Here is a 24074-nt window from a genome sequence, read left to right as displayed (position 1 = left end):
GGCCATCCGAAATGTGATCAAATTTGGCGGGAAAGATGCGCCTAATCCACCAGCCTGTGCGATGTGCACCCGGACACAATGAGACCCCTGTTGCGGCCAGCTTCTGCTTGTCAAAACCACTTAAATTCTCACCAATTACATGGCAGCCATGCCAGCAAGAATGGCATTTACTTTGAAAATGCATCCGCTGCGGTAAATATGCTTCAATAAAGCCTCACATTGAAGTTGCTGTATGGGATTAGCACTTGGGTAAAACCTGTCCTTTATAGGAGTAGCAGCATTTAGGGCTGGCTGAGTCGTTTTATAATGTTAAGTTCCTTGGTCAGGACGATTTAGTTGTGTTGGAACTCGCAAATACTAGTGGGAAGACAACATGTATCTTGTTTTGACTCATGTCATCGGCATCTTCTTTTCCCATCACCCAGCCCTAAGATGCACACAGAGTACATATTCAAAACTATAGCATTCAATTTGGGAAGGAACGAAGTTGCCATATGAAGTCCAGCTAATTGACCGCAATGGCCCCACCATCCCCTTGCAATCCTTTTGTGTTACATCCTGAGGATGTAGCCTCAAACCCCTCGTCCGTCCGTCTTTGGCCCAGGCATTCTTGTTTTCCCGAGCTGGGACGGGAAGGCCCCACCGAGCGGGATGTATGCAACTCTGTAAACAGGAAACACGCCGAGAAACGGCAGAAGCCCCAATGCGAGGAAATGACAAGGAATTTAGCACCTCGTTTAAAGTGAAGAAACTGCAATTCCCGCAGAAACCGAATGCTCGGGGATGGTCATCACCTGGCAAAGAAGGTTTAAATATGCCCCCGTGTGGCAATAAGCTGTAAATTGAATAACAACCAGAGTCACAAGCCCCTTTGACGACGACTATCTTACTATACGCATAATAATTTAGCGATACAATATGCTTTTTATATGCTAAGTACATTAAAAACTAATCTTGACAAAGGCGAGGTTAGAATTTTGGTTTGGCCCTCGGCAAGCGTCAATTTTTCATGTGGTATTTTTGCAAAATGAATTGCCCACCCTTGCTCTCACCCATTACACGATTGTTAACATTGTTGTCAATTAAATTTGACACCTCTACTTCGGAACAACCGTAATAAACGCTCAGCGTACAAGGTACATACATGGCAATTTTCCGCGGATCCGCGGAAATCCGCCGTTTTATTTCTTAAATTGATCATTTTTGTGAATCGTCTAAATCCGTTGAGAAAATTTTAGGGGCGGTCAGGTACCTTATCGTCGAGTTTTCACGAGCTCTCCCGAACAGTCTCTCCGTTTTCTGTTTGTAAACAGCCCTGCGATTGGACGTGTATGAAAGCTTCAACTAATCAGATCACTGAAGGCATTATTTGTTGCGGAAGTCTTAGCTCGATTATAAACGGCCCAGCGATTGGTTAACTACAAGCGATTGGACCAATCAAATTGCATGTAACATATTGTTTTACCTGATTCATGGCGGCCTGTTCGTCTCGCAAATTCATTGTTCTCGGATCGTTTTGAGCGGAATTATGAAATTTTTGACGAAAGATCAGGAGTCTTTAATCCTAGAAATTGACTCAAATGTCAAGAATAAATTCCGATTGGACTGGCTTGACAGAAAAGTCACTGTAAAGGTTAAAATTGGTTCCAAGTTCGACGAAGTTACAGAAGCTCTTGGACAATAAGCTTTGACGTAGCAGGCAAAGCTTATTGTGTGTATTGTAGTGACTTAATTAACTATGGCTCCCGTGGATGCGTGGCACTGACAGATCATGCAACAAAAGTGAAAAAACATGCCGACAAAATCGCCATTCGCCGGAGCAATTATTCTTTGGGATCGGCATTTTTCAAACAAACTTCGTCAGCGGATACAACTAAAGACGTTACGCGCTGGGGTACTTACTTTGGCTGAACCAAGCAACGAAATCTGCTCCACTGACGCCCCTCGCCGATAGACAGGTACACTCCGATGTATATACTTTTTTATTCAAATATACGAGGATGATATTTTCACTTTTATTTGGTATGCATTTGTAGCAACAGCATGATAACATTTATTTGTTTTTATTTGCGTTTTATATTCATATTGATAATTCACGTTTTGTCTTGGATAATAAAGCACGGTTATGCATAATTGTATGCATAATAAATATTCACTATCACTGTATGAGGTAAGAATCAACAGCTTTTTATCACATTTACACAACACTTTATGAATACAAGTTATGAACAAATCTTAAATATGGCAGGGAATGTGTTTACTTTTTTAGTTTTGATTTTGAGCAGCAAATTTGGAGTTACATATTGGTGCTCACCAGGAATGCATAGGCAAAATTGCACAAATTTTCACTTGAAAGAATAGTGGCGATCTTGGGATTTTTTTCTGTTCAATTTTCAAACTGTGTAAATTTAATACACTTCATCTTCAGCATGTTTAGTGCCACTTTTGTAAGTAACCACGCCCCCGTCCAGGCCACGCCCCTTCCGCTTTTTTCATCACTCGCCATTGCCATGTATGAAGGTACGATATGTGATGTGGTGGTTTGAAGCCAAGCAGCAAATTTTCCGTCTGCTGACGTGCTATCAAGGCGTTTATCGTGAAGGTGCAACCAGTTTTCAGTTGAAAACCTGACACTCATTTTGTCACGCCCCCTTTCTGTTGAAAGCAGTAGCTCACGTCAATGCGAAGTAATGTTTTTGTAAAACAAGACATTCAACAAACAGGAGTCCAGCTGACCTTATTTCAACTTTTGCGCATTGCCATGAGGGGTGTTCACACGGCAACTTTTACTCCAGTGTAGCACTGGGGCTGCCCCCCCATAAAGTGTTCACACTTACTAAGTTATACCGGTGTAGCCCCTGAAAACAGCTTAAACCGGAGCAAATTTAACCCTGCTCAGGAGGTGGTTTAAAAATTAAAAAACCCATCAGCATAATTGCCATGTGAGTGCGCATTACAATTTGTAATAATGAAAGTAGCAATAATGAGCAACACCTCACACAGGCAGATGGTTGAAGTTAGCAATTAGATTTACACGCCTATTTTATTTATTTCAGACACCGATTGTTTAAAACGAATCTTTATGATGTAGAAAACGACCCATATGTCAGTCTTTTTTTTTTTTTTAAATGAATAAGTGTGAATCCACTTATGTAAATGGACCAACAAATGGAATGTGGCTAGCCGGAGTGAAAGCAGCTTGTTGCCTAGCAACCTCCAGGAGTTGCTTTGTAATGATAGAATGAATTATTACTGGAGAGACCACGGCCGAGGCGGCATAGATTTAAAAAGATAGACGGTAGAATAGGATGAATATTTCACACAGGCTTAGGCAAACGACGAGGGCAAATCAGGACTGGCGATCTGGTGTTGCCGTATCCATCTCGCACCACAAGAGCCAATGATGCAATACAAAGCTGTATCGATACTGACCCATGAGCGCTAACGGCACTCTCTAACAGTATCACAATCTGATGTCATCATTGTGATATTGTAGGATGAGCGCTAATGATGCGGTAGTTCTTTTCTGTATTTTACAGATTTATATATCTTTATTGTACAAATCATTTGCTATCGTTTTTAATAATAGAAATGATATATGACATTATCATTGCTCCCATTTTTAGTAGATAGACTCACAAAGCTTATTAACCACGGCAGCTGACAATAGTGTTAAGATACTGCACACCATGTGGTAATGACAATATCAATATTGATATCTGTAGCTGTATCAATACTTAACCATGAGAACTAATGTACAGTGTTCCACTGCATATTCACAATCCTTCTCTGGCAAATTTGCCTTTGCCATTATTTGCCTTTTAACATAATCTGTTGTTTTCTCAAATTCTGCTATTGCTTGAGCGCTGTCTCGCGCCATGTAACTCGCTAACCTCAACCCCCAAACTCTTAAATATAATTTCAAACTTCCATTATTTTATTACCCTTCAAAGTAAATTAATTGATATTGGAAAAATGCACCCAAGAGTGCATATATTAATAACTAGTCCAACCCCCCCCCCTCCACACATACACACACACACACACACACACACACACAAATAAAACTCTGACTTTATTGCCATAATATTTCCACTTTATTCTCATGGTCATATTTTTTAAATGGATACGACTTCAAAAAAGAACAACAAATTCCTCTAATGTTGGTCAGAGCTGGTTTAAGGTCAAATGGAGCTGGCACGCACTACACAAAGCTAATTAGCCTCCTTATTGACAGTAAGCGCTTAAGTCCCCACTCGACGGGTTTAGCTCTCACTGCTCCTGCCCAAATCTTGAATTACACATGCACCTGTTCATCGAGACAACACGCAGCTGTTGTAATAACAGGAGGTACACGACAGCTAGCGTAATAACTTAGCTGCCTCTAACACAATTTAGAAGGCACTGGAACGGTGCCGTTGATTATTTCTCAATGAAGAGAAGCAGCAGGTCAGCATTGCGCTGGCCTGGTACAGGAATCAGGGAGGCATGTGAATGAGCTTAACGGTAGCAGCACCTTTTTGGGCTGCTCGCGGAAAACCATCCGCACCCTTGGGATGTGGCTAATAGCTAATAGCTAAATCCTGTTACACAAAACCCTGCGGCTGCGACTGAGCGTTTTCATTCAGTGACGTGACATCCCTGTGAAGCCGGCATCCATCCGCCTTTTTGAGAAAACAGCAGGGTTTTTCCAGTTCAAATTGAGGCAGGGGTGGTTCCGTTCTGATCATTTGCATGCCAACTTCTACGGTCTAGCACTGATGTAGACTCCATAAAACCAAAGTGTCGCGCCTTAAACCCAGCACTCAGACCACAGCCTCATTCACCGCCGACCACCGGACCCCAGACCCCAACTCTGGTTTTTGCACAGACCACATGTGCTGAACATGGCTACAGCTAATAGTCTATAATCAACCTATGATGGAAGGAAAAATGCCATTGAAGACTTTTCAGGGCATTTAACCCAACCGAGAAAAAATGTATAGGAACGTTCTTACTGGAGTTGCTTAGTTTTGGTTTCTTACAAAGCTGACCAAATTCACTGTGTCAACTGCAAAGCAAAGCTTCATATGAGAGCTGCGAATAGACAGCCACAACTGGTCGTGCTACTCGACACACAGATTGGCTCACCTGCCATCTGCCATCTGCCATCTCGCGTAAGAGCATTCATTGTTCTCCTTGTCAGCATACTTTGCTGGTAGATAAGACGGACCAAAATACATTATTTTTGGTTAAAAACGTTTTCTGACTAATTAAGTCAAATGGGATGATTGCACTCACCACAGCACAGTGCTTAGGAATCTTTGCTCTTCGTGAAGCTTAACGATACATATAGAGCAGGTTTCTGAAACTCGCGGTCCAGGTATGGATGATACTTTGCGGTCCCATACTTGACCAAAGTTTTTTTTTTTTTTCTTATTAATCACTCATAGGCTACCATAGCTTAGGCTCATGAGAGCGTTTGGCGAAACAATTCTGAAGTGACATAAAGTGGAAGGAAAATATACCCTTTCAGTCAGGTTCTTTTTCAAAACCACATTCAAGGAAAAAGAGGCAAACCATTTTGTGTGGGTCGGGGTTGGGTGGGTGTGGAGAGCTACTCCGACATGGCTTGAAAGCACAGAAAAAGTTACCGTGCTCAAGAATTACTCAACCAGACATGCTGAGGAGTATGCAAAATACCAGGGAGATGAGAGAGAGGACTGGGTCACCACTCTTGTTCATGTTCTGAAGATCCATTAATATTCTGAACTGTTATTCATAAAGTTTTAGGATATTGGATGACTTGGAGTTTTTTTCAATAGTTGAACCCCTTTTTTGTACAATAATTGATGCAGCCCAAACCCATCCAAACACTTATCATTAGTAGAGTTTGAGAACCCTGATCTAGAGGGAAAAAGGTGCCGTGTTTTAAATTTTAACGTGTTGTATGTGGCTTCAGTATTGGCTTCAGTATTGAGCACAAAGGGGGTCGCTCAGCCACCCGTCATCAACTGAACGTAGTTGTCGTTGCAGGAGAACAAAGCGGACCGTCCGGCCCGATGAGACTCGCTCCATCTGGCTCAAACAAAAGCCTCATAGAGGAGCTGCGCCATCGTCCCAAAAGTTACACAGTGACCTTTGATGATCAATTCATAGCAAAATATAAATAGCTCGGAATAAAGGGGAGGTGCGGGGGCTGAGGGATAAAACAGGACTCGGATGTGCTTTAATCTCGGGCCAAAATACCCAGAAACCACTCTTCTTCTCACCAATAAGTGCAACTCGTATGGAGGCTAGAGTCGAATAAAAAGCCTGTAGCACCACAATGGAAGCAAATTGCTCAGGCTGTCACAAGCAAGTCTTTTTGGAATTGATTATCCTGTCGATCCTATCATTGATTACTTGGGGAATCATCCCCCACACCCACCAACTTTTTTTTTTTTCAGGGATTGACAATGTTAAGGACACCTCTACACAACCTTTTTTTAACACTATACTAACTTGAAAGTAAAGACTGGGTCGTGTTGTTAACAATATGATGTTGTGTATTGCAAGGATGATTGATAACTTTTTATCGTGTCACTTTTTTACCATCATGTCTCTCGTCATTTGTCATCGGCAGTAAACTGTATGTAATTAGTACGTCAAGAACAGCTTGATTTGCATAGGCTTTCACTTGTCAACTTAATGCCACACCACTTGCAGCAGGCCGCAGACTAGTGAAGTGAATCACAATACATTGTCACCGTACACAACAAATGTACGATGCAAAATTAAATCTAAGAGTCAATAAAAATTAAAAAATGATGAGGTGGGTGAATGCAAATAACAAATACTACTGCCCTGGGAAACAAAGTAACAACAAACCTGTAATTAACTATTTACAACCCCCCCCCCCCCAAAAAAAAAAATTCCTCTAAAGCAGTGTTTCTCAATTATTTTCTGTCATGCCCCCCCAAGGAAGAGGAAAACATCTCGCGCCCCCCCCGCACGACTATAAATAGTATCATTTGTCTATAAAATTGTTATAAGTACACCTTTGCATAACACTGTATACTTATTAACGTATAAGAGAATAACAAAAGAAAGAAATATGGACCAACTTTATGGACCAACTTACAACAAAGAATAGCTTTAGTAACTGGAACAGAAAAGAGTTAAAGTGCATCTGAAATTCAAAAATAACATTAAATCCTTAATTTAACAATAAATATTTTTTGATTGACCATGTCAAACCATACGATACTGAAAAATAAAATTACATAAAATCAATAACTAATAATTCATTCAAACTAATCACCAACATTATCTCAGAGCACAATATTAAAAAAAACTTTAACCAGCAAAACAAAAATATATAAAAGAATTTGTGCTGATGTTTTTTTTAATCAAAGATGATGTCTGGATTAATGGCTACGAGTAGCACATTTGCCAATGCAGCTTTTCGAAGCGAGGTTGGAAGCAGATCACAGCAACTCTCGTCTCCTGCTCAATGTGTAGCCGGTTCCTGTATTTTAGTTTACTGAAGTAGCAGTCACAAAGCGGCATGATTGGTGGCAATATTCGGCACGTTTTCGCTGAAAAAAACTCAGGCAGCTTATCAGCGTGATTGGGGTGTAATGTCTTTAAGTGACGCCTTAATTTATTTGGCTTCATGCTGTCCGCTACTAAAATTTTTAGACACAGTAAGCACATCCATCTTTCCTCGTCTGCCACCGCAGTCACATTGAAGCCAAGCGCTACATACGCCTCGTCATATTTCCTCCCTGAGAATGCTCCCTGCGCAAACTCTGCCGAATGAGAGCGCCACTGCCCCCTAACGTAGTGGAGGTGCAACTGCACGTTATTTTAGGACGGTAAAAAAATAAAAAAGCATGTTCCCCGAGGTCAAACGCGCCCCCCCTTGATGGAGCCTCGCGCCCCCCCCAGAGGGGCGCGCCCCACTATTTGAGAAACACTGCTCTAAAGGATGTTTGATATGCCTTCAAACTATACAGGAGTAGCAATTTTTATTCTGAGGTCCATCAAAACACAACGAATAGCAAAAAGCTCCGATGGGCTGCGTATGTCACTTGAAGCCGATGAGATGCCGCAGCAGCAGCTACCGATAGCAAGTGGAGCAACGAGTTTGACTGGCTACTACAGCCTGCCCAAGACGTTGTTTCGCTGCTAACTCAGCAGCTACAACCTCCATCAATTTGCCTCCATGGCGGCGAATAACAGACACTTTTTACAAGTATCATTCTCATGAAGGGATTATGAGGACTCGTTAACACGAAAGCCATGTTGATTGCGAAGTTAACGTAATGTCGTTGTGAAAGATGATAGAAGTGTTTGGATACAATACAATACAATACAATACAATACATGCTGATTTATATAGCGCTTTCACAACATCGGCAGCTGTAACAAAGCGCTTAACAAAACAGTTAACATAAAGTAAAATAATAAACACAACACATAACATAAAACACGGACAGTCGTGCAGTCCTAACCACTTTTCCGGGACACACTTTGTTGTTTGAAGCAGTTTGAGATGAAAGAGGAGAGAATCAAAGTGTCCTTTCACCAGTGGATCAGAGACGTCATGCTCAAATCATGCTCAAAATGTGCACACGTTGGCTACAAGCTAAGTTTCAAACTCAACAGGCTGTAGCATCCATTGACGAAAAAAGAGATTGGTTCACTTCTCCTGTCCCATGGAAATCCATTTCAATTCCAAGCGGCGACTCTCGGTTTCAAATACGCATTGGCGCTCTGCGCCAACGCTCCTCTCTCCTCATCCTCAACTTCAAGCCATCCATCCAGCCGCACCAACGCCGACTGTCCAACAGCGCCGACATCTCCACTGAACAAAACAGGGTTGTGAAAAATGCTGCCCATTACAGGCGCAAAAAACACAAGCGCCCCAGGTCTGTCCAGCACCGACAGTCAATGGCGCCGACATTCCTCCCAAGCAAAATCTGTGCTGGTACAGGCGTGCTGCCGAGAAGGCGCAACCACCAAGCACAGATACTTCTCCTTTGACGAATGTCGTGGCCAAAAAACGCTGAAAACAGTCCATATCAGGTCCACACGATGAAACAACAAACAAAATGTGACAAAACAAAAGACAAAAACAACAAAAAAAGAACAAAAAAGCAAGGCTCTTGAAGAGCACTTGCAGAAGGCTGCCTACTCGGGCGCCATCTTGAAAAAAAAAATGGATGAGTGAGTACACCTGACAGAGGTTTAGCTGGAACCGTGTTAAAGTGTTGCTATTCACCTTTGATCAGCAAAATCGCAGGCAATAAGTGTCTGCAAAGAAAATTGATGCAAAATAATGCTACACACACAGATTTCAATTGACAATTGCTGTCCAACATTATTTATGGTTGATAGCCGCTCGTTCCTACCGACTGCTGTCAGGCTGCTGAATAAAAATAAAATTACGTGAAAAACAATTGTAAATAGCACAGCCACCTTATCGATATCTATATTTATACTGCACTTAATTGAACTGTGTACATTGAAACTGAAACATTTATTCTGTGAATGAAAACACTTTGTTTTTCTTCTTTCTACCCACAATTTTGCTGCTGTAGACTGTACATTTCCCCAGTGTGGGACAAATAAAGGATATCTTATCTGCATTTGTGCAAAAATATGTAGGTTACTTTTCTTTAGTTTACATAATTTGTATACCATCACTACTGGATGCATTAATCATTTAATACAGATCTGTTTAATGTCACGTCAAAATAAAGTGAGAAAACATCAGTGTTGTATACTTTTTTTTTAATAGAATAACTGAAAATAAAGAGTTATTGTGATATGAAATGGCCATTATCATAATGAAAGATTATTTCCAAATCGCCCAGCATTATCTACAACTACCGTAGAGTGTGTTCTAACAAGCAATGGGATAAATTACATTATCTAAGAAGTAAAAGCAGAAAACATCCTGCCTTTTAATATAATCCATTGATTGGTATTCTTATTGCCATCAAACTGGGGCGTGCGTCCAAGCCATCCGCAGCAACAAATGTCTGTGTAGAAACACGGAACATTGGTTCCGGGTATCGCAAAAATGATAAATTTTGGTTTGATGACATACATTTTTGTGACAACTGATTTTTGTGGCTATTATGACTTCTTATAACATGACAATTAAGACAATTTAACATGACGGTTTTCTCGTACTGGTATGATTTCATTTTTGTAATAGTACAGCGTTATCTCATAGTACACTATAACATCATTCTCCGAGCATTATAACTATTCCTTCAGTGTTATAACTTTATTCTTTTAATATTACGACTATTCTCCTAACCTGATGTTTTTCTTGCAATGTTATAGCTTAATTCTCTCAACGTGTTGTTCTTGTAATATGGCTTTATTCCTGAAACAAGGTTTTTTTTTTCTCTTACGCCGGTTATTGTCATCATATTTAATTTTTGGCAGCCCCAAATCTTCCTGTAAATTGGTTTGTAAACAGAAGGTCCAAAATATTGGTTGTTCAAGGTTAATCCCGGTGAATGTTTTTGACTTTTCGCACGGGAAAAATGTACTGTTTGGAAAAAATCATGCGCTGACGTAGATAAACCCTTTATCCACAGCTGACTTGCAAACCACGCCACATGTCCTTAAACACCGCAGATATTGTCACGTCGTGACCTTGCCACCGCCTGCCTCGCCTCCACCTGCTCTAATGGATAAAAATACCCGACACCATCTTGTCAATAGACTCAAGGTCAGCTGCTAACAGGGGAATGCACAAACAAAGACTCTCATACACACAGACCGAGCTGGAGGTATATGACATTTGGAATAAAGTGCCGTCGCTGCACTCTGCGCGCTGAGCTGACAATCTACTGCCATATATTGTCATTAGCAGATGACCTTCAGACCCTCAGCTCGGGCCGTCTGGCGGCCCACCAGTCCGTTTACCTCATTAAGATGGCTCCAGCGGAGGCCGTTAAAAGCTGCTAATTGCATTGGTATCGACGAGACGTTTCGTGCCGTGCCACAGGACCAGAAAATGCATTTAAGAAACGTGCGCCTTTTGCCTTGCAGCGCGATGTATAACTTAATAAAATAAGAAAATCCCATCATTCTCTGCTGGTAGGTCGTCTCCATTTGCATCACAGTCCTCTGACATTTTTTTTCCTTGGAACTTTACAGCTTTCCAGCTTTTAGTTTTCCAACATGAACATTTACCCTGAGAAAAATCACATGACACAGTATAGTGTTTGCCTGTGGGGAATAAGGACGGTCCTGCTGTAAATATTTTAAATTGACACCCTAAACAGATTTATAACTGCCTATAGATGTCACAAGATGGCAGCAACATATGACATGAAGCAACTCACTTCAAACAAAGTTCCTTGGAACCAAAATAGTGGCGTGAGCTCCTCATCTGACTTCAAGACACCATGGTTTTTTTGCAACCAAGATGCCACAAAAGGTCCCGGACAATATCGCAGTGAAATCGGCAAGTAGCGAATTGTGAATAAGCGAGGGAATGCTGTTCATACCCCAATTAATGATCTTAATTTACTCAAAGATTGACAGACTCATTGAGAAATCTGTGCTATTTAGTTGAACATCAAGATATTGTTCTGTCGTATGAACAGCAATGGGTGAATCCTCGGGTTAATTTTACTTTCTGCCATCGGGTGGAAAAACATTTAATTGTTCAGAGTGCTTTACCTTGCTAGTATAGATGAACAAACGCTACATTAAATGAAGATACTGAATTAAGAATCATTTTCGGACCCCTTAACTGTACAGTAATTGAATATTTTCCCACAGAACAACCTGATGATCTCAAACTAATATGGCACCGTGGTTTGGAATCACTGATCTATGAAAAGAATGAAGTTTAATTTTTAAATTGGATCAAGCTTGGTTGTCATCGACGGTAATACAAGTTTTAATTTTATGTTTGGAGGCAAAATCACATGTAAAAAAAGTGTATATTTTTTTGTTTTTTTGTCCAAAATACTAAAAAGGATTTACACCCAAATACGCCCGCTGACTCCGTTTGAATCCACCTATATCAGCAGCAAGGCAAGACTCTCCATTTGTGTGACACGACTTGCTGACATATCTTTTTACGAGTCGCTGAGGTGGTCCTGCGCGTGGTTGTGTGGGTCGCACTCCTCAAAGCACTCCCGTTGGACACTTTAAGATGTTATCTGGCCCACTGTCATGTGAGGAATGTGAGCCTCAACACCCAAAATGGCCTCTCTCCGCTGTCCTTCGTAACAGGATCCTACCAAGAATACCGCAGCAACTCTGAACAGGGGAGGCTTTCAAAGCAACCAGGGAGGAGGTCAACACTACAAAGGAATGTCTCTCTTGTTCATTTGAGGGCAGCAGATTGTTTTTTTTTTTTTTCTTCCCCCCCCAATTGCCTTTGCTAAGGACAGGTCACATGTCATTGGCAGGACTTTGTCAGATTATTAGTTGGTGTGCACCATCCTGACTACAAGTAACATTGTGACAAATGGCCACTGTCTTTGTGAAATGTCCTAAAAAACATCGAATAAGTACTTAAAATGGCTCTGAAAGATATACATAAAACAAATACATTCCCGAAAAGCTGTTGAAGGATTAGGGGTAAAAATGATGGGGTACATGACCTGTTCTAACTCTTCTCACCAATAATCTTCCATTGGCACTACTTAAATCGTGTTTCAAAGGCAGGTGTCAGCGGTAATTTTAACCCGTTGATATCTGAATTTTGCCTTATGAGCAATTGGTGGACATTTTTAACTCAAACCAGTCAAACAAACAAGGTGGCTCCCAGAGAAGACGACGAAAACAGTGGGTTGAGGAGAACATGAAGAAATAATGAAGTTCAACTGTTCTCCTCGAAGGCAAAGGTGTTTATTGGCCAGTTTTGATCAACGTTGTCACACAAAAACATTCCCCAAAAGGCCATTTTTTTTCCTGACACAAAAAACTAAATTTCTCTGGAACCCAATGACTTATTTTCAAATTTCGTGATGCATTGTGCTCGGCTTGAAGTGGCCATTCCAGCAAGACTCAGCATTTTAAAAGTCATTCATTTTTGGGGAAATCTTGTTACCTTGATACCAGGGCTGCTACGATTAGTTCATTTGTCGCGACGACATCGATGACCAAAATAATTAAGAGTTGATTGTCAATGAGTTGCTTATTTCTGTATTTATTCAATTGCCACTTTGTTTTCCTTGCGAAACTGCTTCATCTCCTGCTTTTCCTGCTGGCTGTATCCATGCATATTTGTGGTAATCCGTGGTCATTTGTGATGCAAACGGAAGCATTGTGGGTAATGGGCGTTTGAAGGCTGACCTCATGTGATCAACGGTGTCATAAAGTTGGGGCACATTTCACCCAAAACACTTTCTTACACGGCAACGCGGCGGTGATAAATGTGCATCAAAAAAGGAAGCGCATTGTGGCTGCTGTCTGATTTCATTTCTAACATAAGGACAGTCGTGTCTGGAAGCTAGCATTAGCACGCACAGGTTATTGCGTATCTTTGACGCAACTGCACCGTAATGTCCTGTAAGCTAACATATTGTTGGGTCTACGACAATTGCTTTACAGAGGCATTAGTCAGTGAACTCACTTTTATTAACAACCAAAACAGGTTGTTGTATGCCCCTGGTTGAATTCGAAGTTGGAAGACCACATACGGTCGAGTGTTGTTTTCAGGGAAATCAGAGCACTCAGAACATGACATATTTTGACCACACGTCCTCAATGGTGACACAACAATAAAACACTAAATGTAACAATATTTCTCATATATCATGCTAAAAAAATTACGTTCATCCTACCCTTGAAGGAATTTATTTCATTTCATTTCAGTTTTATACCACACTTTGATACTACTTTTAAATTATGCATACTAGTGCAGGAAAACAATGTTTTCAATCACATTTAAATAAAAACAAAATTTAAAAACCAAAACAAGTGTTTTCATTTGCAAGTCGTATTTGAAATATTTATTTGTATTTATATACTTCGGTAGTATTAGTGCAACTCCTCATTTTACAATTCATTAAACATTTACAGAAAAATAACTAATAAGACCATGCTAGTATAACCTGCAATTTTATGTCAGCAATGCTGGTACAAGCTGAAAGTTTAATCAACGTTGAATGTACCACCATCTTAATTGTCTTTATTATTCATGTGTACATTCCTTAAAGAATTTAAGATATAAAGTAATAGTTATATTCGATCAGCTTCCTGCTGTTGTGATGCCACAATTTACATACGGTCCGATGAGTGAGCTTATCACGACTACCGTTGGTGACTAGCAAAATAATGGTTTGTTGCAGCCCGAGTTGCTACTACTTGGGGTTGAACAAAGATTTTGTTTGATTACAATCTTATAAAAGTTCAGTGGTGGAAGACGATCAGTCGATGACGTCATTGATATGTTCTGCTGATGTTGTGTTGCACTTGTTTTCGGGATGGCCATTAGACTACATTTCCGAAATAAAACACATGGCATATTAAAAAGCAGTCAATTATGCTCAATATATGCCATGGGAACGCAACTGACAAATTGTTAATATGCCAAGTTGGAAGGAAAATAGTCTGTGAAAGATGAACTTGATTATCTCTTGACTCCTTTGACATTTTTGTCTCGCGCATTCTTGTAAAAGTTGAGCATGTCAGGGGTATGGCATAAAAAGCCATGAAATCCCCTACCTCTACGGTTGACAAGTGAGCAATTGTCACACTAACTAGGCCGTCCTCGCTCGGGGGATTAACTTGTGCTTTTCCCAGCAACCCACCCCCAAACGAAGCAAATCCTCGGACGTAGCACAATCAGAGCGTCCTTTAACACCTTTTAAGCGTCAGGGTTCAACACCGTAAGCGCCTTAAGACAGAGGTGTTTCACTCGCAAAAATGCTGCTTTCTCGAATGTTTCTCTTCGCACTTGATTGGATGCATTGCCCCGGCGTAGCTTTTTGTTTTCAAACCCGGTAACCGGTGACATTAAGAAAGGGCAGACAAGATATTTCACTTGACAAAACTGTGACACTGCACAACTAATATATTTTCACCCGTCTTATTTACAAGTTTGCTTTGCTGCGGGGTGTTCTGCCTGTTCGCCTGTCTTCTTCTGATTTTCCATGAAACGTTTCTTCATTTAGCGCACTGCGTATGTTACTCTTGATGCGATAATTGCCTCTCCAAAGTACAAAAGTGTTTTTATGATACCTGCAAAACATGAGTAGCATAGGCATCAATGTTTCACATCAGTCCACTTAGCGCAACCACTCAAAGCAAAATCATACACATGCAGTGAAAACTCTGTAACCTCCGCTACGCTCTGACATACAAAGATCATTTTTCCTTCACAGATATTATCTTGCTTCCCCTTAGCCAGGGATTTAATGCCATCCTGTACAATTAGGGACTAGGTGATTGAGTGCAGTGATTCCCAACCAGTGTGCCGGGAGAGTTCTAATGGTGTGCTGTGGGAAATTATCAAATTTCACTTAATTCGTGAGAAAATTATTTATTAATAACAAATAATGTATCTTTGTCCATCTATTGATGCCAGCAACTTACAGTGACAGAAAGAATAAATAAATGAACTTCTATTAGATGGCAAAAAGTATGAAATTGACAAATGTAGAGGATTTGTGACAATTTGGTGGCGTGCCGTGCAATTTTCTTCGAACTTAAAATATGTGCCTTGACTCAATAAAGGTTGGGAATCACTGAATGAGTGAATGGTGAACTGCAAATACACTCATTTACTGATGCACGTCAGCGCTGCTTTCGAAAGCGACGCACATTAATGGTCACAGATACTGGACTGGAGAACGTGAGGATGGTGAACCCATAGTGGACAATCCAATTGCATAATAAATGATTTAAAAAAAAAATATTCCTTTGCAACATGGAACCCGATAAAGCAAGTAACTGATGAGTTTGTGGCACAAGCCCCAAAATTTATATTTTAATTTGTGGTGCTTTGATCGTTCGGCCACTGATCGCGATCAGTGGATCTTTGTGGAAAAGTACATGATCTGCATTGGTCGATCAATGAGAGAACCAATGAGAGACCAGCCTGTGTGCTGCACATTACACACCAAACAAGTAAAGGAATTCTCATATGTTGTGCGTTTTTTGCAGTCAATTTGAAGTAATGTCCTGGTTTTTGTATTATAAAGAGGTGGAAATTGGAATAGATTTTTTTCCACCCAATTATTTTAACCAATATTTGACAGATGAATCAGTTACTAAAATATTGCTTATTGAACAGCTCTAACATTGAAAAATGTGCTGCTGCTAATCAACTGTATTGTATCGGTCGATCTAACTCATGGATGATCGGTTTCGGAATGGGCAGCATAAAACCCTGATCCAGGACCGTGAAATTTCCACGCATTCGCGGAATTCCCCCGATTCTGTTGTGAAAAACATGATTTTCACAAAACCTGTATTGTTACATTAAAATCATTGGGGAGTTGGGGTCTACTTGGCTTTAATAGCCTTGCGCAGCGACCATGCCTCCTACACGCGGAGTTTTACGCCAGCTGAGCATAGAACATGTTTTGACTGCAACACGGCAAAGCCGACAAGAACTTAACGCGGGTTAAAAGTTGCGTGGTCTGGCACCGCGTACGTGAATTTTACCGACGAACGACATTGCCATACTTCCCATTTTTACGACACTGCAACGAATGCTTTACGGCATTTGCACCAACTTCTCTCTTTCCTGTCTCAGTATTCGCTTTGAAACACATGTTGATAAGAAAAACACACTGCCAGTAGTCAAGGTTTGCTATGAGAACATGATAGAATGTCTGTCGCAAAAAGGGATGTTGTGCAACGGGAAGACGGTGACAAAGACAATGTTAAAGAAATCGACAAGGAAAACGGGATCAAAAACCCTTAAAATTGGAATTGGCTTGAACATGAAGTCGGGAATGAGTACCTGCATGAACACATTCGTAAAATCAAGGAACCGGGCAAGGCTTACTGCGTGCTATGCCACCAAGATATCAAGTACGGATCAGGCGGGAGGACGCGTTTGGTGGACCACATATAAGGAAAACATTCTGAACGAGTGTAATTAAAGTTGTTGTATTACAGATTGCCAAGTAGATCTAATCATTTATGAAATAATTTTGTTTAGATTCTGATTCAAGTTTAAGATGTTAGATCAGATTTACATTTTTTTAACTTGTATTTTGATTAAGAGATGAATTAATGTGCAATTATTAGATATTTCAAGGAGGGCACAGCAGCAGGGTGTAAGTTGACTTAGGTCAGACACCATTAAGATGTCATAAAAAAAAAAAATTAAGTTAAAAGAGAAAACTTATGTATTTTATGTGGCAAAATAGACCAAAACTAGTAAAATTTTTACTTATTAAGAACCATTAATAAGTATTTCAGGAAATACTCAGAATATACCATATTACGTCTTATATTGCTTGGTGTCTGGAGCCCTGCGCCCCAGGCTTACACTGAGGGGCTGTGCCCCCCAGATGCCCCCTTAACTTTCCTTGGATTTTCTCTTCCTCATTTCACAGCCCTGCGATCGGAACAGCCCTAATTTTAATACATAATTGCCAACCACTTTTTAGTAATTAGAACAGCGTGACGATAGATTTGAAACTTGAAAATTTAGACGGTAACATTTTTTGATTTAGAGTCTGCATCAGGGTCTTCTGAATTCAACTTGGATACCGCCAGCCTTAGTAATCAATCCGAGCACAAGACAAGTATCTAAGTATACATTACAAATTGTAACCCCCAGGACCAATGGCTCCGTTGTCATTGAAAGCCTTGATGTGATTCTTGTCTCTGTTGGCTAAAAGATGCATGAGGAGCTGCTTTGCTATCTGTACTCAGCCTTAAGCCTTAATGAATACGCGGATTGACCATCGCGGCCACAGTGAATGGGAAGCCTTGTGTAATCTATGCCAGCAGATCCCCGTGGTGGTCCCAGATAACACCGGCAGTTTTTCACCTGTCGTAGAGGATAGGTTGGCTCTTTATTGAACACACACAATGGAGAAAATGAGCCTTTTCACGATTGATCACCAACGATGGCAAAGTATCCTTTACGCAACTTAACTGACTTTTGAAGTCAGCAACCTTATAGTAAGTCCACCAAGGTTTAATTTATGACAAATATATTAACTATGAGCAGCACGGTGTCGACTGGTTAGCACGTAGGCCTCACAGTGCAGGAGATGCAGGGTTCAGATCTGGCTCCGGCCTTAAATGTCCGACTTTCATGATATGATTATCACTGTAGTGCGAACCTTTTACATTTTCCATAAAATTCACCTGAAAGCCAAATATCCCGAACTTTTTGTGAGTAGTTTATATGTTTATGATGTGTATATCATGTGCAATAAATAATGACACAAGTGTAAAAACAATTAACAAACATTGGCCCGTTATTGTGGGCGATATTTTAAAGGTCATAAATGGCTGGGCCCTAAAAAAAATTCCCAAAAAACTCCACGATACAGGTGAGCACTGCATCCCCTTTCTATGCGTGATTCATGTCAGCGTTGAGCCCTGATCCGCATCGGCATCCTGGAATGTTCTTTTCTTCTTGTGGGGACCACCTGTATTCCTGGAAGGATTAGTTTGGGAAAGGAAGCCAAGGGGGCAGGGAGATTAGATGTTATGTTTTCGAGTTTTAGGTCACTGACGACATTCTTGCTCTGAACACTCTTAGCTGGAATTGACCAATTCCTTGTGGAAAAATGTGTTTTTATCATTATTGAATAGATGTTGGAGCTCTGAGTGAATTGGCAGTGTGCTACATTAGCTATTAGCTAGCTCCCATTCTTGTTGGCTGGATGGAACTCTGAGCCGGCCAGCGCTGGTGTTGACCAACCTTTGTGAACAATTGATGTGGATCTTCCTTCTACTATCTGCACTGTTTTGACAAGCACATGTTCTTATTTATGATCGTCTTTTTGTAGTAATGTGAACGAAGTATTCCTACACATGGCCACATGCTGGCTGCATTCATACACCCTCACCAAGGCAAATATTTACAAGCGGTTTTGCGGCGATTGTGTCACTCTGACAGCTAAGATAAACAACATTAAAAAAAAGCAATGCTGGAAATGGAAAATCTGGTCTCCTTTACATTCCTTCCATACAACCAATCTCAAAACTATTGGGGAGCTAAGCCATAATTGATGGTTTGACATATTTCTTCTCCCTTAGCTTGCTTGAGTGCTAGTGAAGGCCCGTTCATTGTCTTGTAACTGTGTAAGGCTGCCATCTAGTGGACGCTATTATAGATATCATTACACTAACCTTATCGAAGGACAAATAAAACAGATTTTATAAGTCACACGTTGTATTTTTCCTGGATCATCAGAACAATAAGAAATTAAAGTCAAGGTCTAGCAAGGGAAGAAAATCATTAACAGAACTTTATACTTGTAATAATAAGCCTTTTATTGAGGACATTGTCCATTTATTCTTGAAAAAGGGACTACATTCTCTGAAAAACACTTCTTTGATTTTCCATTTAAAGGACTTTATTCCTGTATATGGGTGGGCTCTGTATTCTTGGAAATCAGGTGCAAACAACATTTTTTTTTAATTGATGAATCTGACCATAATTGTCAATTGTTGAATCAGATTTTTAAAAAAAAGTTTCAATTTCCATCCCTTGTTTGAACAGGACAGTGCAGAAAATGCACAAACAATAATTATGATTGAGTCACTGGTCTGGTCCGTAACATTTTTGAAAATAAACAAAGATGTTAATCATCGTTTTCCAAAGTAAATGTTTTATTTTGATTCAACTCAAAGATGACCAAATCCTTTTTCTTGGAGATTGCAGAAATCAGGTAGTTACTATGGAGAAAAAATAAAATATAGCACATGTCTGTGATGCTGCTTAACAGTTACATCTGACTTTTTAATTGGGTCAAAGCTAAGGTAGGAGGGCTTTTGGCGTAAATCAAGGTTTATTGGTGTGCTGTCCGTCATATGCGCTGATTTTAAATTATATGAAACTGTAGTTTTATTCCATATTGTTTTGTGGACCCCTAAGCTACAAGTCATGGACCCTTGTCAGTTTTGAGATCCACTGATTCATGGACAAAAAAGTTCAATCTTAAATAATGTTGCAATCTTTTAGCACCCAGAGAATTGCGGAAACAACACTTTGTATGCCGATAACGTGATAAATATAGTTAACTTGCAGGATTAGCATGAAATCCATTGAATCAAGTCACTATTTGTTGAGAAAATGTAAGTTAAATACTTTGAACCCCAAATTTCATTCTGGTTATCCTCAAGGATGAAGTTGCTCTGTGTGCCAGCAGATGGCAGTAGCTGACTAAACCTCATTGAGTTTACATTGTGGACATGAGGTTCAGCTTTGTCGTGGGAATGTTGGGGAGTGGGTGATGTATGCGAGCCATCCGCTCTGGAATGAAGGAATTTATTACAATGTTGACTTCATCGCAGGACTTTACTTTTTGACCCCCTTTTGAAGAACATGCCACCATCAAATGCTTTCAACAGGATTGGATAACATAGCATCCCATGGACAGGAGTGTGTGTGTGTGTGTGTGTGTGTGTGTGTGTGTGTGTGTGTGTGTGTGTGTGTTGCTGAAATGTCACAGGAGAACTTGATATGTTTGCCTTTTACACAGAACCGAGCAAGAGAATATATTTAGAGCAGGGGTGGGCAATCCCAGTCCTGGAGGGCTGCTATCCTGCATGTTTTCCATCTGTCTCTTCTCCAACACACCTGATTCAAATGATCAGATCATCAGCAAGCTCTGTCGAGGCCTGAACAATTGAATCAGGTGTGATGCAACAGGGACAGATGGAAAACATGCAGGATAGCGGCCCTCCAGGACTGGGATTGCCCACCCCTGATTTAGAGGGTATGTATAAGATACTGTATGTATGATGTATCAAGTATTAAATCAATTTTACCTGAACTGAATTCGAATTTGACATGTTTTTCCCTAAGATTAGTCACTTCCTTGACACAATTACTACTTTTCCTTTTAGCCAGGGCTTTTGCTGGCATCTCGGGGCCCTTGTGGAGCGTTACAGGAAGAACACAAACATGTGAATTGCTCAATTTTCCCACACTTAGCTGAGGATACATTCCACAAGAACAAAAACAAACCAAAAAATTGTGAATAGCGAACTTGCGAGTAAGTGATCAAATACATTTCAATCACTTTATTAAACAAACGGTAAAGAAAACTACCGATCGTCACTCAACATGCAGACTCGGTTAACTCATGTTAATCAGTGGGGCAATTCGTAGAATGCTTAATTCTAAAAATAATCAAAAGCTGTAGAACCCAATAACTACAACCATTGACACTCGCACGCACACACTCGGTCAGTGGCCCAGTGTGTTTCAACACACAGTGGAGTGTTTCACCTCCTTTGGATCCGGTCCCAGAACTCACTGGTTCACTTTCTAAAGACATTGAATTGTGAGTTAATATGCATTCACTCCCCCCACTACAACATAGTGTTCACCCAACAGTTTGTTCACTTGTAAATGTGTCTATGAGTCAGCGGCTTTTTGGTTTGGTTTATGTCTCAATGTGCTTTTGTCCACATGGGGGTGCTGGAGAAGCGCTTTGTCATGGAAATCATGGAAAGCAAATGAACACCCCCCCATCTTAAAAGCTTTATTTTCATGTTTAGGTGGCATCTTCACCTGCCGACAGGTCCGGTTTAAATGGGGAATTTTCTGTGTTTTTCTTAGGACCTGGAGATCGTCTACTCCTACCTCCATGGAATGGAGGCTTTGTCCAACCTGCGGGAGCATCAACTCAGGTGGGCATTGCATATTACCTCATTCAAAGTCAGCACCGTTTCTAGATATATTTTAGCTGTAAGAGGAAAAGTTATTGTATTGTAGTGCAGTATCACTGATTCCACTTTTTTGAGTTTTAAGTGCTGCGATATGAGTACTGATGCTTGATAATACCATTGTTTTGCAAATGTGATAAATGTTATTTTAACCAAATATTGTTGAAATAATTTTTTTTCTTGGACAAAGCTCACTCTGATATCACACTTTTGAGGAGTTACTGGTCAGAGAAGACAACTACTGTCTGTGCATAAATTGTCCAATCCGATCGATCAGCAACGTTGTTTGTTAATTTGAGTGCTGACTGCTAATTTTGACATTTGACATCTGATAGAATTCACTTACCTTTTCATTTCTATGGTTTAAAACGGAATTGGTAAAGGCTAATTAATCTACGGACACAGATTATAGAAAATCATTGAAAATATCTGATGTATTCTATTTTGTTTGCCGAATTGCAGGACCAGACAAATCATGAAATAAAGTGGGGAAATATACTTTAAAAGATAACATATCCTTCTGGGGAGTAAACGTGACTTTCCCCTTATCCAGTGCGTTTCCAGCATCCCTCGTGTTTGTGCATACATGTGGATTATCCCATTAAGGGAACAATGTAAAGTACATGACCTGTGAGCTGGAACATTCCACGCTGTGAGTGACCCTTCCCAGCACTCACTTTCCAGTCAGACACCACACAAACCAGAGACTTATGTGAAGGATCTTATTTTTGAGTGCTGTTTTATTTCCCCACACGCAGGCGTGTGCATGCCCCTCAGCTATGTTTTGATGTGCTGCCTGTAGGTTACAGCACAGACTATGATATTTCACAGTCCTTTCTTGGGTGGGATCCTGATGCGGATGACATTCTTGGGGTCACGTGGTAGGCGGGGCAGGGGGGTGCCTTTGGATTCCTACATCCGGGAATTCATTATCCCAGAGAAACATTAGTTGGAATGAATCAGTTTTATTATGAAAGAATTGCTTTTAATTAAATACGGTCAGAGAATGCCATTTCTGTCGAAATTGCATGTGAATGTGGAAAACTTTTTATTTTAAGGCCGTATTGCCCAGTCCTCGTACAAAGAAAAGTAGAAATGCAATCAAGTTTGATGGATGAAGGTATTACATCTTTCCCTGTATGTCTTCTAATAAGAATTGCTCAGACATCAACATGCTAATGGTAGGTATGCTAACATACAGCAAATAGTAACTTGAGAATCGAACTGTTATGGTTTAAATTGGTTGAGAAATGTGGAAAGATTATGTTTTTAAAAAAATCAAAACGTATGCATTGGTTTGGAAATTTGTCTTTAAAATCTTCTCTAGCATGTTTGAGCCAGAAGAATTTGCCAGTTTTTGAGAAAAATTGGAAAGATGTAAAAACCAAAGAAAAGAGTATACAGCCATCTCGTTACCTCTGCGTCCCGCGTCCTAGGCGCATAATTTTCCCGCGGGACGCACAGTTCCAAATAATGTGCGTTTTTGGGATGCAAGGAAATTTCTCAGTCAAAACAAAAAAAAAAAAAAAACCTTTGGCAGGCCTGAGGATTTAACGATTGTTACCGGTAGCGTGTCGTTTCCGTGGCGTCATTTTGACGGTACCGAAAAATGGTTTCCCAAAAATGCCACCGCACACGAGTTGACTGTACGCGATCGAATCTCTCCTGCGTGATCAACGCGATTTCACTGTGCCTGCATCCGTGTTTGTGGTGTGGTGTGGTGAGTGTGTTTCTTCTAATTTACTTTCGTTTTGTTTTGTTTTCAGTGTTGGCGGGGCGGAACAGATAACGTTGTGTGTGCATGCGGGTTGCTATTTTAGTCCACAAACTGAGGAATCGCGCGGATGACAGTTTGAGATGGCGGCGAAAAAAACACACAAAGGTCTACTAAATACGACATTTAAGAAATGGGAAAGCCAGTCTGATTTTTCGTTTGAATCGTCCGAAGGGCGTATCACTAAACTCACCTGTGACGTATGCACAGAACGCGAGAGCGAGATATGACGAGAGGCACGATTACGAGGCAAGTTGGTCATTAGATCTATAGGCTAGTCGCTATGAAAAATATTATGAAACAGTCTTGGTTATTCTATAATTTACTGGTTGTAGCATGGTAACTTTATGAATAAAACATTGCTCACAAGGTGTAATAATGCTAATGTTAACTGTCAGTAGAACTAACGATGATGTGCGGTAGATTCTTTCGTCAAATTGATAGATTACACATGCATCGTTTTGGGAAGAGGATG

The 24074-nt window shown here is 40.5% G+C and overlaps 1 protein-coding gene across 7 annotated transcripts in view; it reads left to right on the top strand.

The window, feature by feature from the left end:
- The window catches only part of rapgef2b (Rap guanine nucleotide exchange factor 2b), a 122942-nt gene that overhangs the window by 16737 nt on the left and 82131 nt on the right, over positions 1 to 24074 (top strand). For all 7 annotated transcript variants that reach the window (XM_019887410.1, XM_019887407.1, XM_019887414.1 and 4 more), the window contains exon 2: positions 21719 to 21789. In XM_019887410.1, coding sequence (XP_019742969.1) covers positions 21719 to 21789 — 71 coding nt within the window. The remainder of the gene's footprint in view (positions 1 to 21718; positions 21790 to 24074) is intronic.

This window comes from Hippocampus comes, unplaced genomic scaffold (assembly GCF_001891065.2).
Source record: "Hippocampus comes isolate QL1 unplaced genomic scaffold, H_comes_QL1_v1.1 scaffold202, whole genome shotgun sequence".
NCBI lineage: Eukaryota > Metazoa > Chordata > Actinopteri > Syngnathiformes > Syngnathidae > Hippocampus > Hippocampus comes.
This window is presented reverse-complemented; position numbering and strand designations above follow the sequence as displayed.